Genomic DNA, 20,580 nt, shown 5'->3' on the forward strand with positions numbered 1-20,580 from the left:
GCATGCCCTCGTGATTTTCAAGATAAAATTTTAACTCTTTAGTCTGACATATAAGGGTTTTCATCATCTTTCCTTTGCCTACCTTTCTGATACCTTTCCTACAAACCCTAATATCTCTCTCTCTGTGTCTCTCTACCTATCTGTCTATCTATCCTCTGTTCCCTATGTGTCCTGTGTCATACTATAACAAACTATATTTAGTTCCCCTACTTTTACAATCTTCCAGCCCTAACACATACACATTCTCTGGCTCTCCCTCTGTTTGCTCCATGATCCATCGGTCTCTAGGCTATTAGGTACTAGCTCTTCTGGGCTCCCTTAACCTTGTGTGTATATATCTGGTATGTCACTGTTTTTTAAAAGACATTTTAAAACCCATGAGTAGAGAATAGACTTTTGACACCTGATAACACCTGAATTTGAGTTTGTTTCTGTCACTGTCTATGACCTTGGGAAAATCACTTACACCTCTGAGTCCAATTTTTCCACCTATGCAATTGAGAGTAATAGTTCATCCTCACAGTGTCATAATAATACAAGTTCAGTACATGCACCCTTCCTCTCCAGTTCTTGGATTCAATATCCATGTCACTGGAGCCCTCCTGGTTGTTTTTAAATGGCATTTTTATAATTATAAGACAAATATATGCTAATTGTGAAAAAAGGAAAACATTACATAAATATATAAATTACAAAGAAGTGTTTATGTAAATCATCCTTAGAAAAACCCATGCCAGGTTTTCCTCTATGACAAATTTTTTTTTTTTTTTTTTTTTTTTTGCGGTACGTGGGCCTCTCACTATTGTGGCCTCTCCCGTTGTGGGGCACAGGCTCCGGAAGCGCAGGCTCAGCGGCCATGGCTCACGGGGCCAGCCGCTCCACGGCATGTGGGATCTTCCCGGACCGGGGCACGAACCCGTATCCCCTACATCGGCAGGCGGACTCTCAACCACTGCGCCACCAGGGAAGCCCCTCTATGACAAATTTAACAAATATATTGTTACTGTTAAAACAGTATCATCTTCTAATATTGATTTACAGCTTGCTTTTTTTATTTAACAATATGCCTTGAATGTTTTTGCATATTACTCTTTTTAATGGCTTTTGAGCTTTCCATTGTATAAATACACCGTAATTGGTTTACTGAATCCCTTGATGAACAGTTTTGGATCGTTTCCAGTTTTTTACTATTGCAAACAATGCTGCAATAAATAAACTTGCACAGAGATCTTGCAAGGAGGTCATTCTTCTTGATTAATAAAATCACTGAAATTATCTAGTATTTCTAGAATGCAGCAATTTCTTTAGTAACCTTTATCCAACTATACCTGCTCCTGATAACAGATAGTTTGTAGGCAGATAAATAAAATCAGTCATATCTTAATGATTTGTATTTATGTCTTTCATATTTTTTGTATCGTAAGACTACAGTCCTGGGTAGAATTTGGTAGTAACACTGGAATTGTTTCATTCATTTTACTGGCATTGGGTCCCAAGCATATAAGTCCCCCATTCCCCACCAAATAAACTGCTTTACATTTGGTTCAAATTCTCAGCCTTATCAAGATTTAAAATATCAAGCTTTTCATAGGATCTCTTCATAGGTGATCTAATATACTTGTTTGGACCACTGAACTAACTGGACATACACATGCTTAGCCCTGAGCCCAACAGGCTGAGTGGCAACAACATTGTCTATTGTTCCAAGTATAGCTACTGTTATGCTTCTAAACAATGGAATAAACTATAACATGGTCTCTCAGTCAAGCCCCTCACCCCACAGTGTGGCTTTAAGGGAGTGAGATGAAATTTCATACACCTTTCCTGAAAATCTCTCACTTTGGTTACTCTATGTGATTAGTGGTTATTGTGGCCTAAAAGAAATCACTGTATTTCTGTATTTAGCAACTCCACATTTAGAACGTTTAATTTTCTCAATCCCCTGAAAAATTAACACTGACCATTAGCAGAATAATGTTGACATTACCCAGACAAGTCTGGATCATTCTGAATTTTCGAAGACCAAACACATTAACAGTGGTGACATCACTGAGAGTCAGCAACTAATAGCTCTAAAATTGAATGGTACCTCACTGAACCAGTTAATCAGAAATATCTCCTCTGTTTACCCTCTGTAAGATTTAGCTTTAGCCAAGGTCTTTGTAAAGATTAACCAAATCATGTTTACAGAAGACACATCAGATATTGTAAAAATCATTTCATTTTCACAATAGAGAAGAAACACTGGCCTGAAATCAGGGATCTTATATTTTGGATGTGGTCTGTCATTTTCAAGCTGTGCGATCTTGGACATGTCAGTTAAGCTCTCAAAATTTTTATATCCTCAGCTGTGGAATGAAGATGATAAGTTGCACCTTGCTCTTTCACGTGGATTTTCAGCTGATCATATGCAGAACTAAACAATGTAGGGAATTGTTATCACCGTTATTACTTTTGTTTGAGATTAAGGAAATATTTTAAGCTATTAATAGTTCAATCTGCAACTTAGATATCTGCTTTAAATGTCTGTTAGCAAAAATTCACCAGAAGGATGTAGCACACACTTAAACCTTGCAATGCGAAACTTGTCAGTTTGATTTTCAATTGAGTCTTTTGATCACGTGTGAAATAGCAAATTAGTCTTATTCTTCATTGAGTGGATGGACTTGGGAAAGGGATGTTGCATAAATCCCTACAATTGTAGGCAAAATTTTATGTTATGCATATGTATGCATAAATATTTTTCCAGGGAGAGGGTTTATAGACTTTATAGATCAGGTATTCAGAAGAGTGCATGGTCACACATACATCACTTATCTAGACGTTCAAGAAATTTTGCCACTTTGTATGATTTCTTATTTGGACAAAGGATATAGAAAAAACTTCATTGACAAAGGTTAGAGAAGCTATCCTCTCTTGTACTTTTTTTTTTTAAATCAATCCAGTATGACTCCAGTTTGGAGAATCAGTGGTCTGAGATTTTGTATGCCCCCTAGGGAGATTACAGAGGACTAAACTGGTGCCCACCTAGGGAGGGCAGAGTGACATGTATTCTACCCAACTCCACCCTGCAATTCCCCCCGTTCTTTTGTGGCCGCCAGACCCCCGCCCGAGTTCTAGATACTAAAACAGGCACACTCAGTAAGGTCATGATGACTTATAACAATTGAGGAAAAACCTTTGAAACTGCAGCTTCACTGAAAACCTCAGAGCTGGATTTAACACAGAATCAGCATTGATACTGTTAGCAAAGGTCCATAGGCAAGAGCCAAAGGGCCAAATGTCTATTTATGAGAAGAACTTGGAAACAGTACAGAATACATAGTGGGTGGCTTTTCTTTCGGTTTGGGGGTTACTGAGAAGGAAGGGTATACCAATGCCTGGACTTCTCACAACTTGCCTGTGACTTTGGTGTTGTGCACACCACTAAGCTCTCATGTTTTCCCTTTTAGCCATGTCAAGCTACCTCTTCATTATTAAATACGAACTACCTGAAGTAATCAGAGCGTTCATGGGACTTGAAGAAAATACTGGGTATGTCTTCTGCTCTCTCTGTAACATCAAGAGACTCATTCTACTTGGTCTTTTCTGATCCTAATATTCTGGTCTCTCTTTTCTAGAGAATGGTATGTCAATGGCAACTACCTCGTCATATTTGTGTCAGTTGGAATCATTCTTCCACTTTCTCTTCTTAAAAATTTAGGTAAAGTCATTTTCCATTTTTATTTTCATTTTGTATTCCAAGAGGTAAGCTGATTGTGGACACCATGTTCACCTTCCGGAATTTCTCTGCTAACCCCTAGGTTACCTGGGTTATACCAGTGGATTTTCTCTTACCTGCATGGTGTTTTTTGTCAGTGTGGTAAGTGAGTTTTGACATGATCCTTGTAACTTGGTAGGCGTGTGATGCTTTCCGTGCCTAAATTGGTGTCCTCATTTTGGTTCAAGGACATCATTAGCATGAAATAGTTCTTGTATCACAAGCAATTTCCTTGTACTCTAATTTGGAATGAGAAAAGAACAGTCATGAGTTTAAAAATAGTTGAGTTAGAATGTCAAGACCATTGCTAATAGTATGTTCTAGGCATACTGAATGTATATTTGGACGAAAGGAACACTTCAAGCAGAAATGTGACAACAACCCAGTATTTAGACAGGCGGAGGAAAAAGAAGGGAAGAGTCCCAGAAGCTAAGTGAGTAGGCTGTAGAATTAGCCATATTTACATGAATCAGCCATTTTCTCTTACTCATTCTACCCATGAAGAGAAGGTGACCACAGTGGAATTAAAGAAAGAAATCCTCTCCCCACCCCACTCCCTCTCCCCTCCAAAAGGGGGAATTTCTGCTAATAACATGAATGCCAAAATTTATATAGCATTTCCCCAAAGAGGCAAAGGAGGAGGGGGGAATTTCCTAATGACCCATATTTTCATTAGTTTGAAGAAATGAAAGAGATGCAACATAGCAAGAAAATGATCATCTTTCTCATGGAAGAGTATGCATGAAGTTTGGGATAGATTCACGCAAAATACTGTCTTGTTGACTCTTGCCAACCATGGTTCCAACTCTTTACATCAAACTGAGGCTAGAGGGAGTCTCCCTTGTCCATTAGTCTAAAAGGAATCCTCAGCAGACTTCCCTCACCTCTACCCCATAAACCACCCACAGGGATTTTTGTTTCATTGTTTTCCTCAAAAGGCTGACTTGTTGTTGTTGTGTTAATGACCCGGGTCTAGGTGATTTACAAGAAATTCCAAATACCCTGCCCTCTGCCTGTTCTGGATCACAATGTTGGGAATCTGACATTCAACAATACAGTTCCAATGTACGTGATGATGTTACCCAACAACTCTGAGAGTAGTGGTGTAAACTTCATGATGGATTACACCCACCAGAATCCTGCAGAGCTAGATGAGAACCAGGCCAAGGGCTCTATTCATGGCAGTGGAGTAGAATACGAAGCACACAGTGATGACAAGTGTCAGCCCAAATACTTTGTATTCAACTCCCGGGTAAGTGAGAGGCCTAGGCCTCTAAGAGCCTAGCAACGTGGCCTCTGAGTTTTTATCTGACAAGATGAGATGGTCTGGCGTAGCTCTCTGTGTTGGAATGCTAAACATGCGTTGTTGTCTTTGTTTTTCAGACGGCCTATGCAATTCCCATCCTAGCATTTGCTTTTGTATGCCACCCTGAGGTCCTTCCCATCTACAGTGAACTTAAAGAGTAAGGCAGCCATTATTTTAGCATTCTAATTTGCTTTGAAAATGTGCTCATATTTTCAAAGGTGCTTTATACAGAAGCATAGTTTACAGCTTTGTCTTCACAGGAGGTTTATGCTATAACCACTCATCAGTAATGTGCTTTGACCACAAAGGTGTGAATCAGCCCCCTCACTGCTTCCTTTTCTCTTGTTCCTTCATCCTAATGATCCAGGGGAGGGGTTCAGGACAGGGGGAGGATGAGCCAATGTCTGTAAGGATTTTGGCAAGCATGGGGAATTTGTATTTGAATATTGGTGGGAAGAAGTGAGGTCACCTGAACTGGAAATGACCCACACCCATGAAGACCAAAAATTATGATTAGGGTGGCCTGGGTAAGCCACTGATGTCACCTGTGGTCCGTTTTTAACCCTTGCCTAGAAGACATTCCACCACTGGGATGTGCCCGTATCTGGCCTTCATTGTCTAATCTGTATAATGGAGACACTGGCTAGACAATCTTCTTTCTTCCAGCTGATATTCTATGATTCCTTAATACTCTTTTCCCTTTGAGGTTGTTAACATGCCCTTGGGGATGAATGGGTCTGAGTCCACTACAGCAGCTTCTTCCTTTACCCTGAGGGGAGGTGGTCCTATAATTCTCATCTTCTTTACCCAGACATCAATAACCTCAGTCCTTGTTCTCACTAAATAGCAATAACTTGCCCCATATATTCCGATTTACCTCTTAACAAATTTATAGAGCACTTTCAATTATTTTGATGTCTTTGATTTACTTGGAAAATCCCATGTAGTAGTTACTCTACACGTGATCTGAGCCGAAGGACAGAGAAGTGATAGCAGTTACCCCAGTGTCAGCAGCCAGGTGCCTCTAGAATGGTTCCCAGAAGCTGTCCAGGTAATGATATCAGGCTTCAGGTTGTCTGGACTCCTGGAAGTAGTGCTTTTTGCTGTTTCTAGTGGATTCTGGTCCTCAAATCTATCTCACTATGAAATATGAAGTCTTTCTACATTAGGAGCCTGTTTGACCTTTGTGCTAATTACATGCTTAAATACTCAATAGACAAGCATATTTATCAACATAAAATAAACTGATCCTCATCTAGGAAAATAGTCCTTTCTAAGACTAAAGAAGTAGCCTTTAAGAAAAATGGAAACAAATCCTCCATAATTCCCTAAGGCAAATTTAAAGAAGCTGTGTTTCTGCACTAGAAATGCCGTTTTATAATGAGTAACACAGGCACACATTCTTTTATTATTTTTAAAATTTTAATTGTAAGTAGTGATATTTTCGTCTGTTCAGGAAACCAAAGCTCAGTGTTCTTTTTCTTTTCAGTCGGTCCCAGAGGAAGATGCAAACAGTGTCAAATGTTTCCATCACGGGGATGCTCGTCATGTACCTGCTTGCTGCCCTCTTTGGTTACCTAACCTTTTATGGTAGGTCACTCTATCAAAGTCATTTTCTTTGTGCAAATCCTAGTTGGACTGATCATTAATCCGGGTAGGTATAATTCTTTTAATTACTCTCAGTAAACAGCATGATCTGTAGATGCACATGCTCAATTAACATGCTATTTTAGTCTCATCCTTTGACCTAAGAAAATGGAAAGTGAACCAGGCTGCCTAACAGGTTATAATAATTTGTGAATTCACACATATTTTGTAAAAACCTTGCCTCTACTTTAGTAATTTTCCTTAGGGGATAGAGGATATTTCTTTGGCTTGACTCTCTAAGCCATCTAAAGCTACATACATACTGTGAGAGTGAATCAGATTGCATGTTGTAAAGCTCTTTTAGTGGAATAACTAACTACCAAGCAAATGGCAGAAAAAGTACCAAGTCCTTGAGTTGGAACCTGCTTCTTGTTTACCAGTCAAGTCAAATCTGGGGGCTTGGAGCATTAGACAAATTTTCTGGGTTATCTCATTCTATTCTGTTATAGTGAATGGTTTCCTAAGAAAAAAGGACATGACAGAATTCCTTTCGATCTGGGGACGTACTATCAAAAAACAAAGTGACTACGGCCACGTTTGATTATGCCAAAAACATATCCACGTTTGATTATGCCAAAAACATAACAGGACACAAAAGGATCAAGATTGGTCTTCTCTTCGATGAAGCATGGCCCTACAGACAAATTTCACGGAATCAAACATTAACACAAAACAATGTTATCAACACAAATATGTTTTTAAAATAAGCCTCTCTAACATTTTGCATTATTTTTTCCCTGCTGACTTGGTAAATTAAATTGATTACAAGACAAATTGGGTAGGAAGAGACTGGAGGGGGCACCATTTGCTTGTTTTTTTTTGTTTGTTTTTTTGTTTTTTTGTTTTTGACTAATATTTGGCTTTTAACCAAGCACTGATTTAGATTGGGCATTAACTCTTCACTGGTTGGGAATTAATGAAAATTGGGTCAATGCCTTTGAAGGTATTTTTAACCCCCTTTGTCTGATTTAGAGGGGAGTAGTGGGAAAATCAGAGTACATCTGATTCTGTAAGCATTTCCTTGTCATTTATGCCTGGAATTCTGAAAGAAGTGTGTTTTCCAGGAGGGCAGCATCTTAATCTTATAGCAGAGTTCATTGGGAGACCCTATAACAATCATACTAATTCATCTTTGTTACTTAATCTAATGAGTCTCAACTCAGTGAGACAAACAGAAAACTTGAAAAAGCCCAGAAGTATGTCTGTCAGTGTCATGATGGAGTCATAACTGTTGAGCTTGAAAAAGTGTTAAAGATCATTTGTCCTAGGGTTTCCATACTGGGTTTGGAGAAGCTGCTTCGGGGCTCACTGGGCAGGTGAGGGTGGAGGGAGGTGGCAAGATGTGAGGGACAGGCTGATGAGGCTTGGCTCTTTCATCCCTTTCAACCAGAGGACCTCAGCCTGTCCTCTGTTTTGTGATGCTTCTGTATAGCAGAGAAAGATTTATCACGATGCAAATGACTTAGAGAAGAGCCTTAGCAATTTTATATTACCTCCTGCAACTTTACAAGCTTCAGGGCCCTTTTGTTCATTGGAACAAAGGTCACATAGCTAATAAGCTAAGAGACAGGATAAAAGCAGAGGTGTCAGGATTCCCAGACCTGGGTTCTTTCTACTATACTGTGTTCCTTCTGCAAAACGTTGTCTTAGGTAAGCAGTGCCGATTTGACTACACCTAGTGGACTCATTCTCTTCCTCTTTGCAGGAGAAGTTGAAGATGAATTGCTTCATGCTTACAGCAAAGTGTACACATTTGACACCCCTCTCCTCATGGTACGCCTGGCCGTCCTTGTGGCAGTAACACTAACTGTGCCCATAGTGCTGTTCCCTGTAAGTACATGGCTTTGGTGAAAGAATCCTGCTTGACACCACAGATTAGTACATACGTTCTGACTTGATGTTGATTTAATTATAATGCAATGCCCAGGAACATTATTTTTTACATAGCATTTTGAACCCACTTAAAAATTGACTATGTAATATGTAGACAGAGCAAGTATTTTTTTTAATTTTTTATTTAAAAAAATTTTTAAAATTATTTTTGGTTGCACTGCGTGGCTTGCGGGCTTAGAGTTCCCCAACCAGGGATCCAATCCATGCCCTTGGCAGTGAAAGCACAGAGTCCTAACCACTGGTCTTCCGGGGAATACTTGCTAGAGCAAGTATTTTTAAATGTTAAGTACTTTTTAAATGTAGGGGGAAAATCACAAAATTTATTTCTATGTATTTGTTTTACAGCTTTATTGAGGTTGAAATTAAATTTTTTAACATCTTTATTAGAGTAAAATTGCTTTACAATGGTGTGTCAGTTTCTGCTTTATGACAAAGTGAATCAGTTATACATATACATATGTCCCCATATCTCTTCCCTCTTGCATCTCCCTCCCTCCCACCCTCCCTATCCCACCCCTCTAGGTGGTCACAAAGCACCGAGCTGATCTCCCTGTGCTATGCAGCTGCTTCCCACTAGTTATCTATTTTACATTTGGTAGTGTATATATGTCCATGCCACTCTCTCACTTTGTCCCAGCTTACCCTTCCCCCTCCCTGTATCCTCAAGTCCATTCTCTAGTAGGTCTGCATCTCTATTCCCATCTTGCCCCTAGGTTCTTCATGACCATTTTTCTTTTTTTTTTTAGATTCCATATATATGTGTTAGCATACAGTATTTGTTTTTCTCTTTCTGACTTACTTCACTCTGTATAACAGTCTCTAGGTCCATCCACCTCACTACAAATAACTCTGTTTCATTCCTTTTTATGTCTGAGTAATATTCCATTGTATATATGTGCCACATCTTCTTTATCCATTCATCTGTGGATGGACACTTAGGTTGCTTCCATGTCCTGCCTATTGTAAATAGAGCTGCAATGAACATTGTGATACATGACTCTTTTTGAATTATGGTTTTCTCAGGGTATATGCCCAGTAGTGGGATTGCTGGATTATATGGTAATTCTATTTTTAGTTTTTTAAGGAACCTCCATACTGTTATCCATAGTGGCTGTATCAATTTACATTCCCACCAACAGTGCAAGAGGGTTCCCTTTTCTCCACACCCTCTCCAGCATTTATTGTTTGTAGATTTTTTGATGATGGCCATTCTGACTGGTGTGAGATGATATCTCATTGTAGTTTTGATTTGCATTTCTCTAATGATTAATGAGGTTGAGCATTCTTTCATGTGTTTGTTGGCAATGTGTATGTCTTCTTTGGAGAAATGTCTATTTAGGTTTTCTGCCCATTTTTGGATTGGGTTGTATGTTTTTTTGATATTGAGCTGCATGAGTTGCTTGTATGTTTTGGAGATTAATCCTTTGTCAGTTGCTTCATTTGCAAAGATTTTCTCCCATTCTGAGGGTTGTCTTTTCATCTTGTTTATGGTTTCCTTTGCTGTGCAAAATCACAGCAAGATCCTTTTTGACCCACCTCCTAGAGAAATGGAAATAAAAACAAAAATAAACAATGAAACTGACCTAATGAAACTGAAATTAATTTCTAAACTCAAATTCAAAAAAGCAGATCTTGAGCTTCTCTCTTGTGGATTAGTAGAAATGAGTAGGAATTCATATAACTTCTGAAATTTGAAAGCCGAAACCACTTTCAAATCATATTACATTTTCACCACAGTTCTGAAGGTATTTCATTCTCTCCCCCGATTTTATTGTGCTACCTAAACATCCAAACGTCACCTTATTTAATCTGATTTCTTGAAGGCTAATGAGAAGGAGATTCATGTTAAGTAAATTACACACTAGAACCAAATTTCTTGAAAAATAGTTGTGTTATCCATCACATGTCTCTTCTTCTGCTGCTCCCAAGACTGACACACACCCTCTTGCCAGACTCGTACTAGGACGGTCCCTACATGGCTTTTGCCATTGGCGCCAGTAGTCCTGGGATCACAGAGCAGGGCTGGTCATGGAGACTTGGGCTGCATGAGTTAAAATCACCACCTATGGATAAACACAAGTCTGCACTTTCCTGCCAACTCTTCTACTTTCATAAGCACTGAATTTAGCATTCATTTTAGGGGGAAAAATCAGTAGCCAGCACTGTCCTGCACAGAATGTTCCATACAGGGCCAAGCAGATGAGGACTGCTCATATAATGACACTGTGGTCACTTTAAATGCAGCTTGTGTGCTGAATTATTTTTTGGCACATTCCTTTTTCATGAGTGCATGAAATCAGATCCTTATTACTATGGCGGCCAAGAGTTTACTTTTAAATAATGTCTTGCCTCTCATATATCTGAAAGTATTTCAAATGTTATGCACTCATCTTTAGCCTAAAATCAGCTCCATTGTGGGAACAAGGCAGAAGACAGCTGTAGACAGAAAGGGTACCATAGGGTAAAATTTCCAAGCAAACAGCATCGCCAAGAAAAGAATATCTGGAACCCTTCTTTTTGTGTGTAAAGATATTACTGATTAAATTCTGGCATACAGTGGGCACTCATATCATTGTTGAATCAAAGCATTTTGTAAAAGAAACCTGTTATGTGCTTCTGTATTGCTTTATCCATAAACCCTAAATACAGTGCTTTCAAGCCGTGGTCTCAAGAGATTAATGGACTTGGCTGTCGTTACTCAGCTAGTTGGTAATAGTTGAACTAATGCATTGCTCACAGCATGACACTGATGGCTGCGGTCATGATAACAGGAAGTGAAAGTCAGCCTTTGATTTAGTGATGACCATTTCACTTTGACATTAACAATCCAGATCGTCCACAGAAATTCTTCCCCTGTATAACAGATCAGGCAGTGGCATAAATCTGAGCATCAGGAATGGCAACACATTTCCCATTAGTTGCATCTCCCGTAGTAGTCTGGAAACATTTCCCATCCGATGCTCATTAAAACCAAAATTGACCATTAGAACCAAATTTCAGAAAACTAACTAACTGCTATCCTTCATTATGTGTTTAAACTCAACATTAGCATTTATGAAACATTTTGCATGAAATTCTGCCTCACCCTTACAACGTTACATTGAGATGGTCTGTTTGATTGACCACATTTTCCCCTGGAGGTAAGCGGTGTGCACAGTGACTGGCACAAGATGAGCTCAGCAAGGTTTGCTAAGGAAAATCGTCTCCAAATGAATCTTGCCCTTTCTTGAGGTGTGTAAGCTGCCTTTTCTAGCAAAAGCATAGATTTGTCTCCTCGCCGACATTTGCCATGAACTTCAGTTTGGGTGAGGATCTTAGCTATTTGAACCAAGCCTCCATGGTTTTGATGGATGACATAAAAGTGGGTCCAGCCTCCCTGTCCCAGTCAAGTGCCACAAGGCTACATTCAGACACTTCTCTCCCAAAGTGATAGAAGTTGGTTGTGATGTATTTGTTTGTTTCTTACAGTTTAGAACCAAGATTTTCCACGTGTCAAATGCTGAGTCAAACAGCATGGTTCTCCTGACAAGTTTCTTTGAATTAAGAAAACTCTTGACTAATAAGTTTATTTACTTTGCTTTGATATGCCCCCATACAAATAATAAAACAAACAAATAAAACCTAATATGTATTAGGTTTAATCTGGATTAAAATCTATCAGTTTTAGGTATTATTTTGTATTCTCCTATTTTCAACAAATATGTTGGTTCTTTTTCTTAAGAGCCCAAGAAGAGATGACAAGAGTTTTGTTGTTGTTGATGGTGGTGGATGCTTTTTCCTTTTATCTCTCCATTTATTATCTTTCTTTTCTCCAGACAGGTTAGCTTTTCCCTTCTTAGAAAGTGTACAAAGTAAGTGCTTGAAGTGTTTATTGAACAATAAATAAATAAAGAGAATTAAGACACTAGCTTTTTCACAAGCCACTCAACACTGTTTTTTCTTTCTTAGTAGTGGGAGGGGGTGATATGGAGTGGGATGTCTATTATGGGACTGCACCTCCTTCCCAAGGGCGAATAATGCCATTTTCAGCTTGTGCTTCCCTTTATGCAGAAAATGCACACATTACCATGAAAAACAGAAACCCCAATAACCCTAATGGGTTTATCAAGAACACACAGACTAAAATTCTACCTACCACACCTTAAAAAAAAAAAAAAAGGAGATCGTGTCTCAGATTCTTTGGCTACTTCCTCTTCATTTTATTTTAGTAAAACCAATCTTTTCACTTATGTTGCCTTCAGACTTCCTGTTTTGAAGTGAATATAGATATAGGCCTAGAAATATGGCAGATGTTGCTATGAACTGGAATACAACAGTGATGCATAGGTATTTCCTACACTCTTGTCCTACGCAATCCTTCTGAAGTATGGTTCACTTCTCAGCAACAGAATGGATTTTTTTTTAGAGTTCATAACTAAGGCTCCCAATTTCTACTCAACCTCCATGTTTCTGACCTCACATTGAGTCCCCACTTTAGAACACAGCACCTCCTAACAGGCTCCTGTTCAGAATGCTGTCTCTGGAAATAACAGATGTTTTCTCTAGAACTGCATGGAACTTTTCTAGAATTATTCACGGGGCTGTGGCTGGGGACTTCCCCACGCACAGCATCTGACCCACATTTCCAGGTTCTTATCAGTTTGTGTCAGAGAGAAAAGGGCACTGAGATAAGTGGGGCGGAAGGCAAGGCTTTCTGGGTAATAAGTCAGAGTCACCTCTACCTTGACACGGGTAAATAGAGCTGCAGGGGACCTCGCGATCCCAGGCTCACTCCTCAAGGCAGCGTTTACACATGGAATGACTAGCAAGTTTCATTCTATTCTTTTCCACCAACTACCACCATCAGCAGCCTTCCATCTCCCTATTTGCACTGTTGCCCATTTTAGGAATGCATTGGCAACTCTATATGCCTTCAGTTCTGTTTGGGATTTTGTTACTCCTTATTCATTCTGAAGAGCAAGATTTCACCATTTACTTCAACCATTATTCCTGTCAACTTTCTATACTATTACATCATTAGGCCAAATCTTAGTCTTTCTGGGAGCCATGAGACCTTAGGAAACTGTATTTATTTACATTCAGAGGCCCTGTACAGATAGGTTTGCCTCTAACTCAGCTTATAGAATTAAAGGCATTATTTCAACAAAGGGCTAAAAAAGCACATACATGTGACCCCTGCCTGAAAATAACCTGTATTCTACTTGTTTATGCTATAAGTTTATCACTTTCAGACAAATAAATCCTTAAGCACTATGTATGAACCACAGAAAGCTTATTTTAAGCTTATGAAGTTTGGACAATATTGAGTAAGCACTAATTGTAGGACATAATGTAGAATTTCCAAGCTGCTGGGGAAAACAAAATCAAACCATTTGTTTTCCTCAGTCTACTTTTCAGAGTGAGTTTCATAATTTTCACTCATCCAAATTTTAAAATCCGTTACAAACAAACCGTTTCCAGAGACTATCTGGCCTTGCCATTCTGGAAGTGAAATTGCCTTTTAAACCTAAGCAGATGGCTTTAATTTTTGGTGTACTGGTATGAAGAGAATGTCACATTAGACACTGCAAGCAATTCAGCTCAAAGTTTTTGTCATTCATATGTGTGTTTCAAAATATATTTTACATTTTCTCTCTTTTAAGTGAATTCCCATCCCCACACCATTAAGAGACTTCAGAAGCAAAATTTTAAAGTGAAAATCAATCCTAGCATTTCTAAAAATGGGAAGTTCTAGCTTAAGTGCTCACTTATTGAAAAGCCAATAAATGAATTCCACTAAGTCCAAAAGTGTCCTCTAGAAGATTCCAAAGATAAGAATATTTCCAACTTTGTTAAGCTGTTCAAACATAAATGGCACTCCCTCCCTCTACCCACAAGGATCTTTTTATCCTTTTACATCAGGGTAACTTGAGCAGGTGCTACAACTGGAGCCTCTCTTGACCCTTCCCCTACTTATTTCAGCTGCTGAAATAAGGCTGAAATCTGTCAAGGATCTCAAAGGGAGGAAAAAGTTTTGCTCTGTTCAATTTAAGTCAACATTTATTGAGTGCCTCCTGCATGCCAGACACTAAAGTAGAAATGAGAAATGTTAAGATTATTAGGTCTTGTTCTTTGCCTTTTGTGCATTTATAATCTATACTTGTGGGGAGGTAAAAGGAGAAAAAGAGAAAGGAGTGAACACAAAAGAGAAAGGAGTGAACACAAAATATATCATATTTTTTAAAATATCAGGCGGCAAAAATGGTAAATCAAATGTAAAATTAAGAAACACCAGGTTTGTAAAAATTCTGTTCACAATCACATGCAAGTAAATTCAGTGCTTGCCCTTCATACTTAATCCAGGCTGATGAGACATGATTAGAAATCAACAAGGGTTTTATTGTGTCTCTGAATTATATATTTTATCTGTTCTTTTATCTCTTTCTGACTGAGATTATTTTCAAGAAAAAAATTCTGAAAGCCGAGAAGGTGAGCACAAGATAGATCACCAAGGAAAATGACACTTTCCGAAACATCAAAAATCAACATCAAACTTGCACAACAATATGAATGTACTTAATACCACTGGACTGTACATTTAAAAATGACTAAGATGGTACATTTTGTGTTATTTTTACTTTACTGAAATTTTTAAAACTTGAAAAAAAATCAGCATCAAGATCTTTTCTGGGAGAAAAAGGAAAAACAAAGAAAATGCTTTAGAGGGGTGAGAATATTTGAAATAGTAGATAAAGTTAAAAACAAAGCAGTGACAGAAAGGGGATAGAAATAAATTAGGAGTTTGGGATTAAAATATACACATTACTGTATATAAAATAAGTAACCAACAAGGACCTATTATATAGCACATGGAGCCATACTCAGTATCTTATAATAACCTATAATGGAAAAGAATCTGAAAGAGAGAAAAAAAAATATATATATATATATATGTATAACTGAATCACTTTGCTATGCTCTTGAAACTAACGCATTATAAATTAACTGTACTTCAATTAAAAAAAAAAAAGCAGTGACCTTGACTTTGCACTTTCTTGCTGTAGATTCGTACCTCAGTGACCACACTGTTATTTCCCAAAAGACCCTTCAGCTGGATAAGACATTTCCTGATTGCAGCCATACTTATTGCACTTAATAATGTTTTGGTCATCCTGGTGCCAACTATAAAATACATCTTTGGATTCATAGGTAAGTTTCAGAGAGGTTTTTATCTAATCAACTCAAGCTGTCCATAAATGGAGGACAGGGAGCCAGTGATGGAAGGTCAAGCATCCTAGTCCATCTCAGGCTCACAGAATTCCTAGTAGTCCAGCTGGTCACCATCCCTCCCTCCCAGGCGACACTGGACGTTATTCATGGGATCAGAAAATGTTAGTGCTAAAACCTACTTTATAGGTCATCTAGTCTAGCTGCCTTTTCTGACAGACAAGGCAACTGAGCCCCATAGAAGTCAAGTCATATACCTTGGAGTGAACCCAGGATTTGGACCTAGGTCTTAACTCTGCATCGAAAAGAGGAAGGAAGATAGATTTTACCTACAGGATGCCCTCTTAGGTCTGTGAGTATCAGCTGAGCCTTAAAGGATGTCTTTGGAGGAAGAGGAGGTTGACTTTGTAAAGCATATTATTTCCCTTAACTGGGTGGCCTTGTAATATATCTGATTTTCCATTCTGCTGATTTGAGGGTTTACTCACATTTTAAATACAATATAAAACTTTAAAAACTCAGGTGTAGGCCACTTGAAAAGTTAGAAGTGGATCAGAAGGGTGTGTGATGAGTTCAGCCTTCTTAGTATGTGTTTATATTACTAATTTCCTATAAATTTGTAACATTCAGCCTTTTTGTTGTTTATTATATGTGATGTATACTTACTAGCCAGCTATGATGTTAGGTGCATTTAAATTTTATTTATAAACATACCTTCTTTGAATAAGCATCCATGAGCTTATAGAACTCTTCGTGCTTTGATTAGGGTCGCTTTAGATTTGGTTTCTTTCAAGTATATGCCCTTGGGTCTCTGCCCTGCTGAGTAAGACTTTGACCTGTCTGGTGTCTCTCCTCAGGGGCTTCTTCTGCCACTATGCTGATTTTCATTCTTCCAGCAGTTTTTTATCTTAAACTTGTCAAGAAAGAACCTCTTAGGTCACCCCAAAAGGTCGGGGTAAGTAAGGTTTGCAATCTCTCCCATTATAACTTGCTCTTTGACTACATAGGGTAAACCAGGAAATGCATGCACACGGTTCCAAAAAATGAATTGATGCACAAGAACCAAAAATCAAAGATGGGCTGGAACTCTCTGGTGGAGAGAAAGGGGACATGGATTTCTGTCACTCAGATGATTCCAGGATTTCTTCTCTTCAAATATTAAATGTCTTGGGCTGAGTCCGTCCTACCTGTCAAATGCTAATGGAGTTTGCCCACAGGTTTCCATATGTTCCAGTTTCCACCACCAAGCTATTGCTGCACTATCCACAGGAAATTACACAGAAAGGAATTAGGCTCCCTAGCAGTGTGATGAAAAAATTTAAACGTTTTGGTCATATTCGTTAGGTTTGTAAGGCCCCCCCCCAAAAAAAAAATGTTGCTTCTGTTTTCCACTCCTCAGTATCTTGTTGTTCCCTGGTGTGGACTAAGAAACAGAACCATTCATTTTCCAGTTAATCTCTTACAGTATAATTTACAGTCTTATTAAGCTGGGGAGTATATATTTCTTTCCTATGATAGTACTGCAAAAATATATACTAGAAATAATTGTTTTTCCAATATTAAATATTATCAGTGACTGCTTGATAAAGTCTTATAGTAAGACTTGAGTCTGACTGACTGACCCTGAATTTTGCCTGGGAATCATTTTCCTCTCTGGATGGTTCAGGGAATTTGGTATCAAAAGCTCCCCCCATCATCTTGCCCCATAATTTCCACTCTATGTAGTCCATTCTGCTTGGACTTTTACAGCAGTGCGACCTTGGCAAATTACTTGTCTTTTTATTTTCAGTTTGACCAGATATAAAAGCGAGTGAAATTATCTACTAGATCCTTTCTAGTGAAATAAAAACTTTAGCTGATCTTTCCTCATATGTAGAATTAGGAGATTGATCTGTGTGGTAATATATAAAGCTCCTTCTAGTGTTAAAATTATGAAATATTTGTATGTAATTATATGCACATGTATATATATGTGTATATATGTAATTACATACACACACATACACTTTGAAGTTTTTTCAAGGAATAGGAAACATACATTATATTAGGCTTTTGTTTTTGTTTGCTTTAAAATATTTAATCATATCATACATACTACTCTTTTATAACCTGACCCTTTTCACCTAAAAGATTGTGAGCGCTCCCTAGGTCATTAAATCTTTTTCTATTGCTTGATTTGTAATGATTACAGGGTATTCCATCATTTTGATGTACCAAATCAATTAACCATTTTTCTATTTTAAACATTTGGGTTAAATCTCACTACTACTGTATTCACCCTCTTTCCCCAACTAGGGTTCTAAATTGATTGAACTGCTAGGCATGGACATCTAAGCTATAAGGATAATACAATTCAATATGCAAATCAGATGGATGCCTTAAGTAAGCAACTTATAAAAGCAAACTGTACTAAGGAAGTGTAGTTTCTGTGTTCCCTGACAAGTTCTCTCTGACTTACAGGCTTCGATTTTCCTTGTGGTTGGAATCATCTTTATGATTGGAAGCATGGCACTCATTATAATTGACTGGATTTACAATCCCCCAAATTCCAAGCATCACTAACCCAAGGAAAAATACTATATTTTCCTGTTGGAGATAGTTGCAAATTATGCTCCCAAAGACTTTTGAGTTATCTCGATTGGAATGTTATTCACAGGAAATAACAGGAAGATTCCAAAGATGTTTACCAGCCATATCACCAGGCACCTGCAGAAGAGGAAATCATCATTTTCGTCACAAATGGCTGTTTATGTGTTTAAAATCTGTGGTGCACATTTCTACCCAGGTTTTACTAGAGCAGTGTGAGATGATGTATTTTTGCTTCTTCACAAGCAGAATAAGGGTAGCTGCATGATAATACCCTCTTCCCTCTCCTCCCACCTTCTCCCCCAACAAAAGTACCAAATTCCTGTATTCTCAGAACATCAAACAAAAATGCCCTGGTGGCAAAGCTATTACCATTTAATGCCTTCCCTCAATCCTGCACCAAATACTCTGGGTATATTTAATAACAGAGGCAAAAGGCATGTTTTATGAACTGTCTCTGTATGGTACATGAGACACCAGGCTAGAACATCTTATGGTCAACACTAAAGGAATATTTTGCCCATCCTGTTTGTGACATTGAATTAGTGACTTCTTCATTCAGTAGATCTTTTGTAAATGTTAAAACATCTTACAAAACATAGAGAGGGGCTTTATTTAAATTATAGAACAACAGCAAAACAATGCTTATAGCTAAACTGCGTGTTCTGGAAGCATTTACCAATGTTATTCCCAATCCTCTTGTCATAGTTTTGTCACTGAACAATGCCCTCCCTCTCGTCTTCCATTCTCATTCAGAATTTTTAGAAGACCACGATTCACGTGGAGCTACACTACCCAGTATTGTTTGATACATTTTTATTTGATAAACATTCAGTGCAGGAAACTGTGATTGCTATATGTTTATGTATATAATCTTATTCTGTAGTCATCAGAATTTTAATGTATGGTACACTTGATTTTTATTTTTTACATGTGTAGTTTTCTCTCTTCACAGTCAAACATTTATATTATTGGGGGTGGGAGTAGGGAATTAATTTGATGGGCTCAAAAATCCATGTGTATGTATCTGTTTATTGGGGATATTTTAAATTTGAAATCTGAGTTATATAGTTCAGTAATGCTCTTCTTCAATGTTTACAATATTATCGTAATCATCTAGAAGAAAATAAGTTCCCTATTTGCAAATAATTATCAATACTAAGGTTGTTCTTTTAATTTAGCAGGTCTAAAATAGGATTTCATTTATTTTAGCTTGCACAGGTATTTGCTGACATTCATTTGCTATTTAATACAATGTTGAGCCATTTTCTATAAAAATAAAAATGCTAACATTACAAAGAGATGCAAATTCTCGCTCACTTCTACAACATAGTTTCATGAAATGGATTTAAAATTAAGTATTCATTGCCTAGAATTTCTGGAGTTTGCTCCTTTTTTGTTTCTCAATCAGTATCAAGCACATTTATTGTATATTTTAGTACAGCCAAGTATGAAATATAGGTATACATAAGTATGATAAAATTAAATCATATTTCAATAGTTTTTGCTGGAATGTGCCTTAAGTAAATATATATTTGTCTTCTGTATTATTTTCTAGAGTCATAATACTGTAAAATGGTGCACTTTGTTAAGGAAATTGAGCATTACTAGAAACTATCATAACTTCTGACTTACTATTATTGGAAAAAATTTGCCAAATAGCATTTTTAAGATATATTTCTATTTTCATTCATCTAAAGAGTGTATCAAAATAGAAAGTGAAAAAAGGTACCTTCTGAGTGTTAAAAAAAATGTTTGGTCTGAATGTATTTAAATGTAAATAACAAAGATTGATCCAAAAAATTGAAAAACTGTAAAATCTGTATATATTTTGAATGCTTTACATTTGAAATGACTGACTTGAAAATATCAACATGTTTAATTATATAAATATTCAAGAGCAATACTACAGTGCCAAATAATAAAGCACCATTTTTTTCTCATGGCCTTTTTCAGGATCATAGATCTCATAGACTGCAGGACAGACAGACATATGGCATCTTGTACTGGTTAATTTAGCCCCATTTATAAACAGATGAAAACTTTATTTTCTTATTTCATTTATAAGATGGTTCAATGTATTGGGAGGCTTTTTTATTACAGAAAGTGTATATTGGTATATAATAAATGAACTTTTCAAATGACTATGATGTAATTTTCTTTCTATTGTTGAAGGCTGTGA

At 37.6% G+C, this 20,580-nt stretch overlaps 1 protein-coding gene across 4 annotated transcripts in view; it reads left to right on the forward strand.

Moving 5' to 3' along the window:
• SLC38A4 (solute carrier family 38 member 4) overlaps positions 1-19,825 on the forward strand; it is a 68,449-nt gene extending 48,624 nt beyond the window's left edge. For all 4 annotated transcript variants that reach the window (XM_081248362.1, XM_081248360.1, XM_081248363.1 and 1 more), the window contains exons 7-16: positions 3,453-3,534; positions 3,621-3,703; positions 3,804-3,862; positions 4,737-5,012; positions 5,144-5,223; positions 6,556-6,656; positions 8,419-8,543; positions 15,650-15,794; positions 16,670-16,767; positions 18,273-19,825. In XM_081248362.1, the coding sequence (XP_081104488.1) occupies positions 3,453-3,534; positions 3,621-3,703; positions 3,804-3,862; positions 4,737-5,012; positions 5,144-5,223; positions 6,556-6,656; positions 8,419-8,543; positions 15,650-15,794; positions 16,670-16,767; positions 18,273-18,374 (1,151 nt within the window). In that variant the 3' untranslated portion in view covers positions 18,375-19,825. The remainder of the gene's footprint in view (positions 1-3,452; positions 3,535-3,620; positions 3,704-3,803; positions 3,863-4,736; positions 5,013-5,143; positions 5,224-6,555; positions 6,657-8,418; positions 8,544-15,649; positions 15,795-16,669; positions 16,768-18,272) is intronic.
• Positions 19,826-20,580: the final 755 nt, after the last annotated feature.

Source organism: Mesoplodon bidens (assembly GCF_964165515.1).
Source record: "Mesoplodon bidens genome assembly, chromosome: 11".
Classification (NCBI taxonomy): domain Eukaryota; kingdom Metazoa; phylum Chordata; class Mammalia; order Artiodactyla; family Ziphiidae; genus Mesoplodon; species Mesoplodon bidens.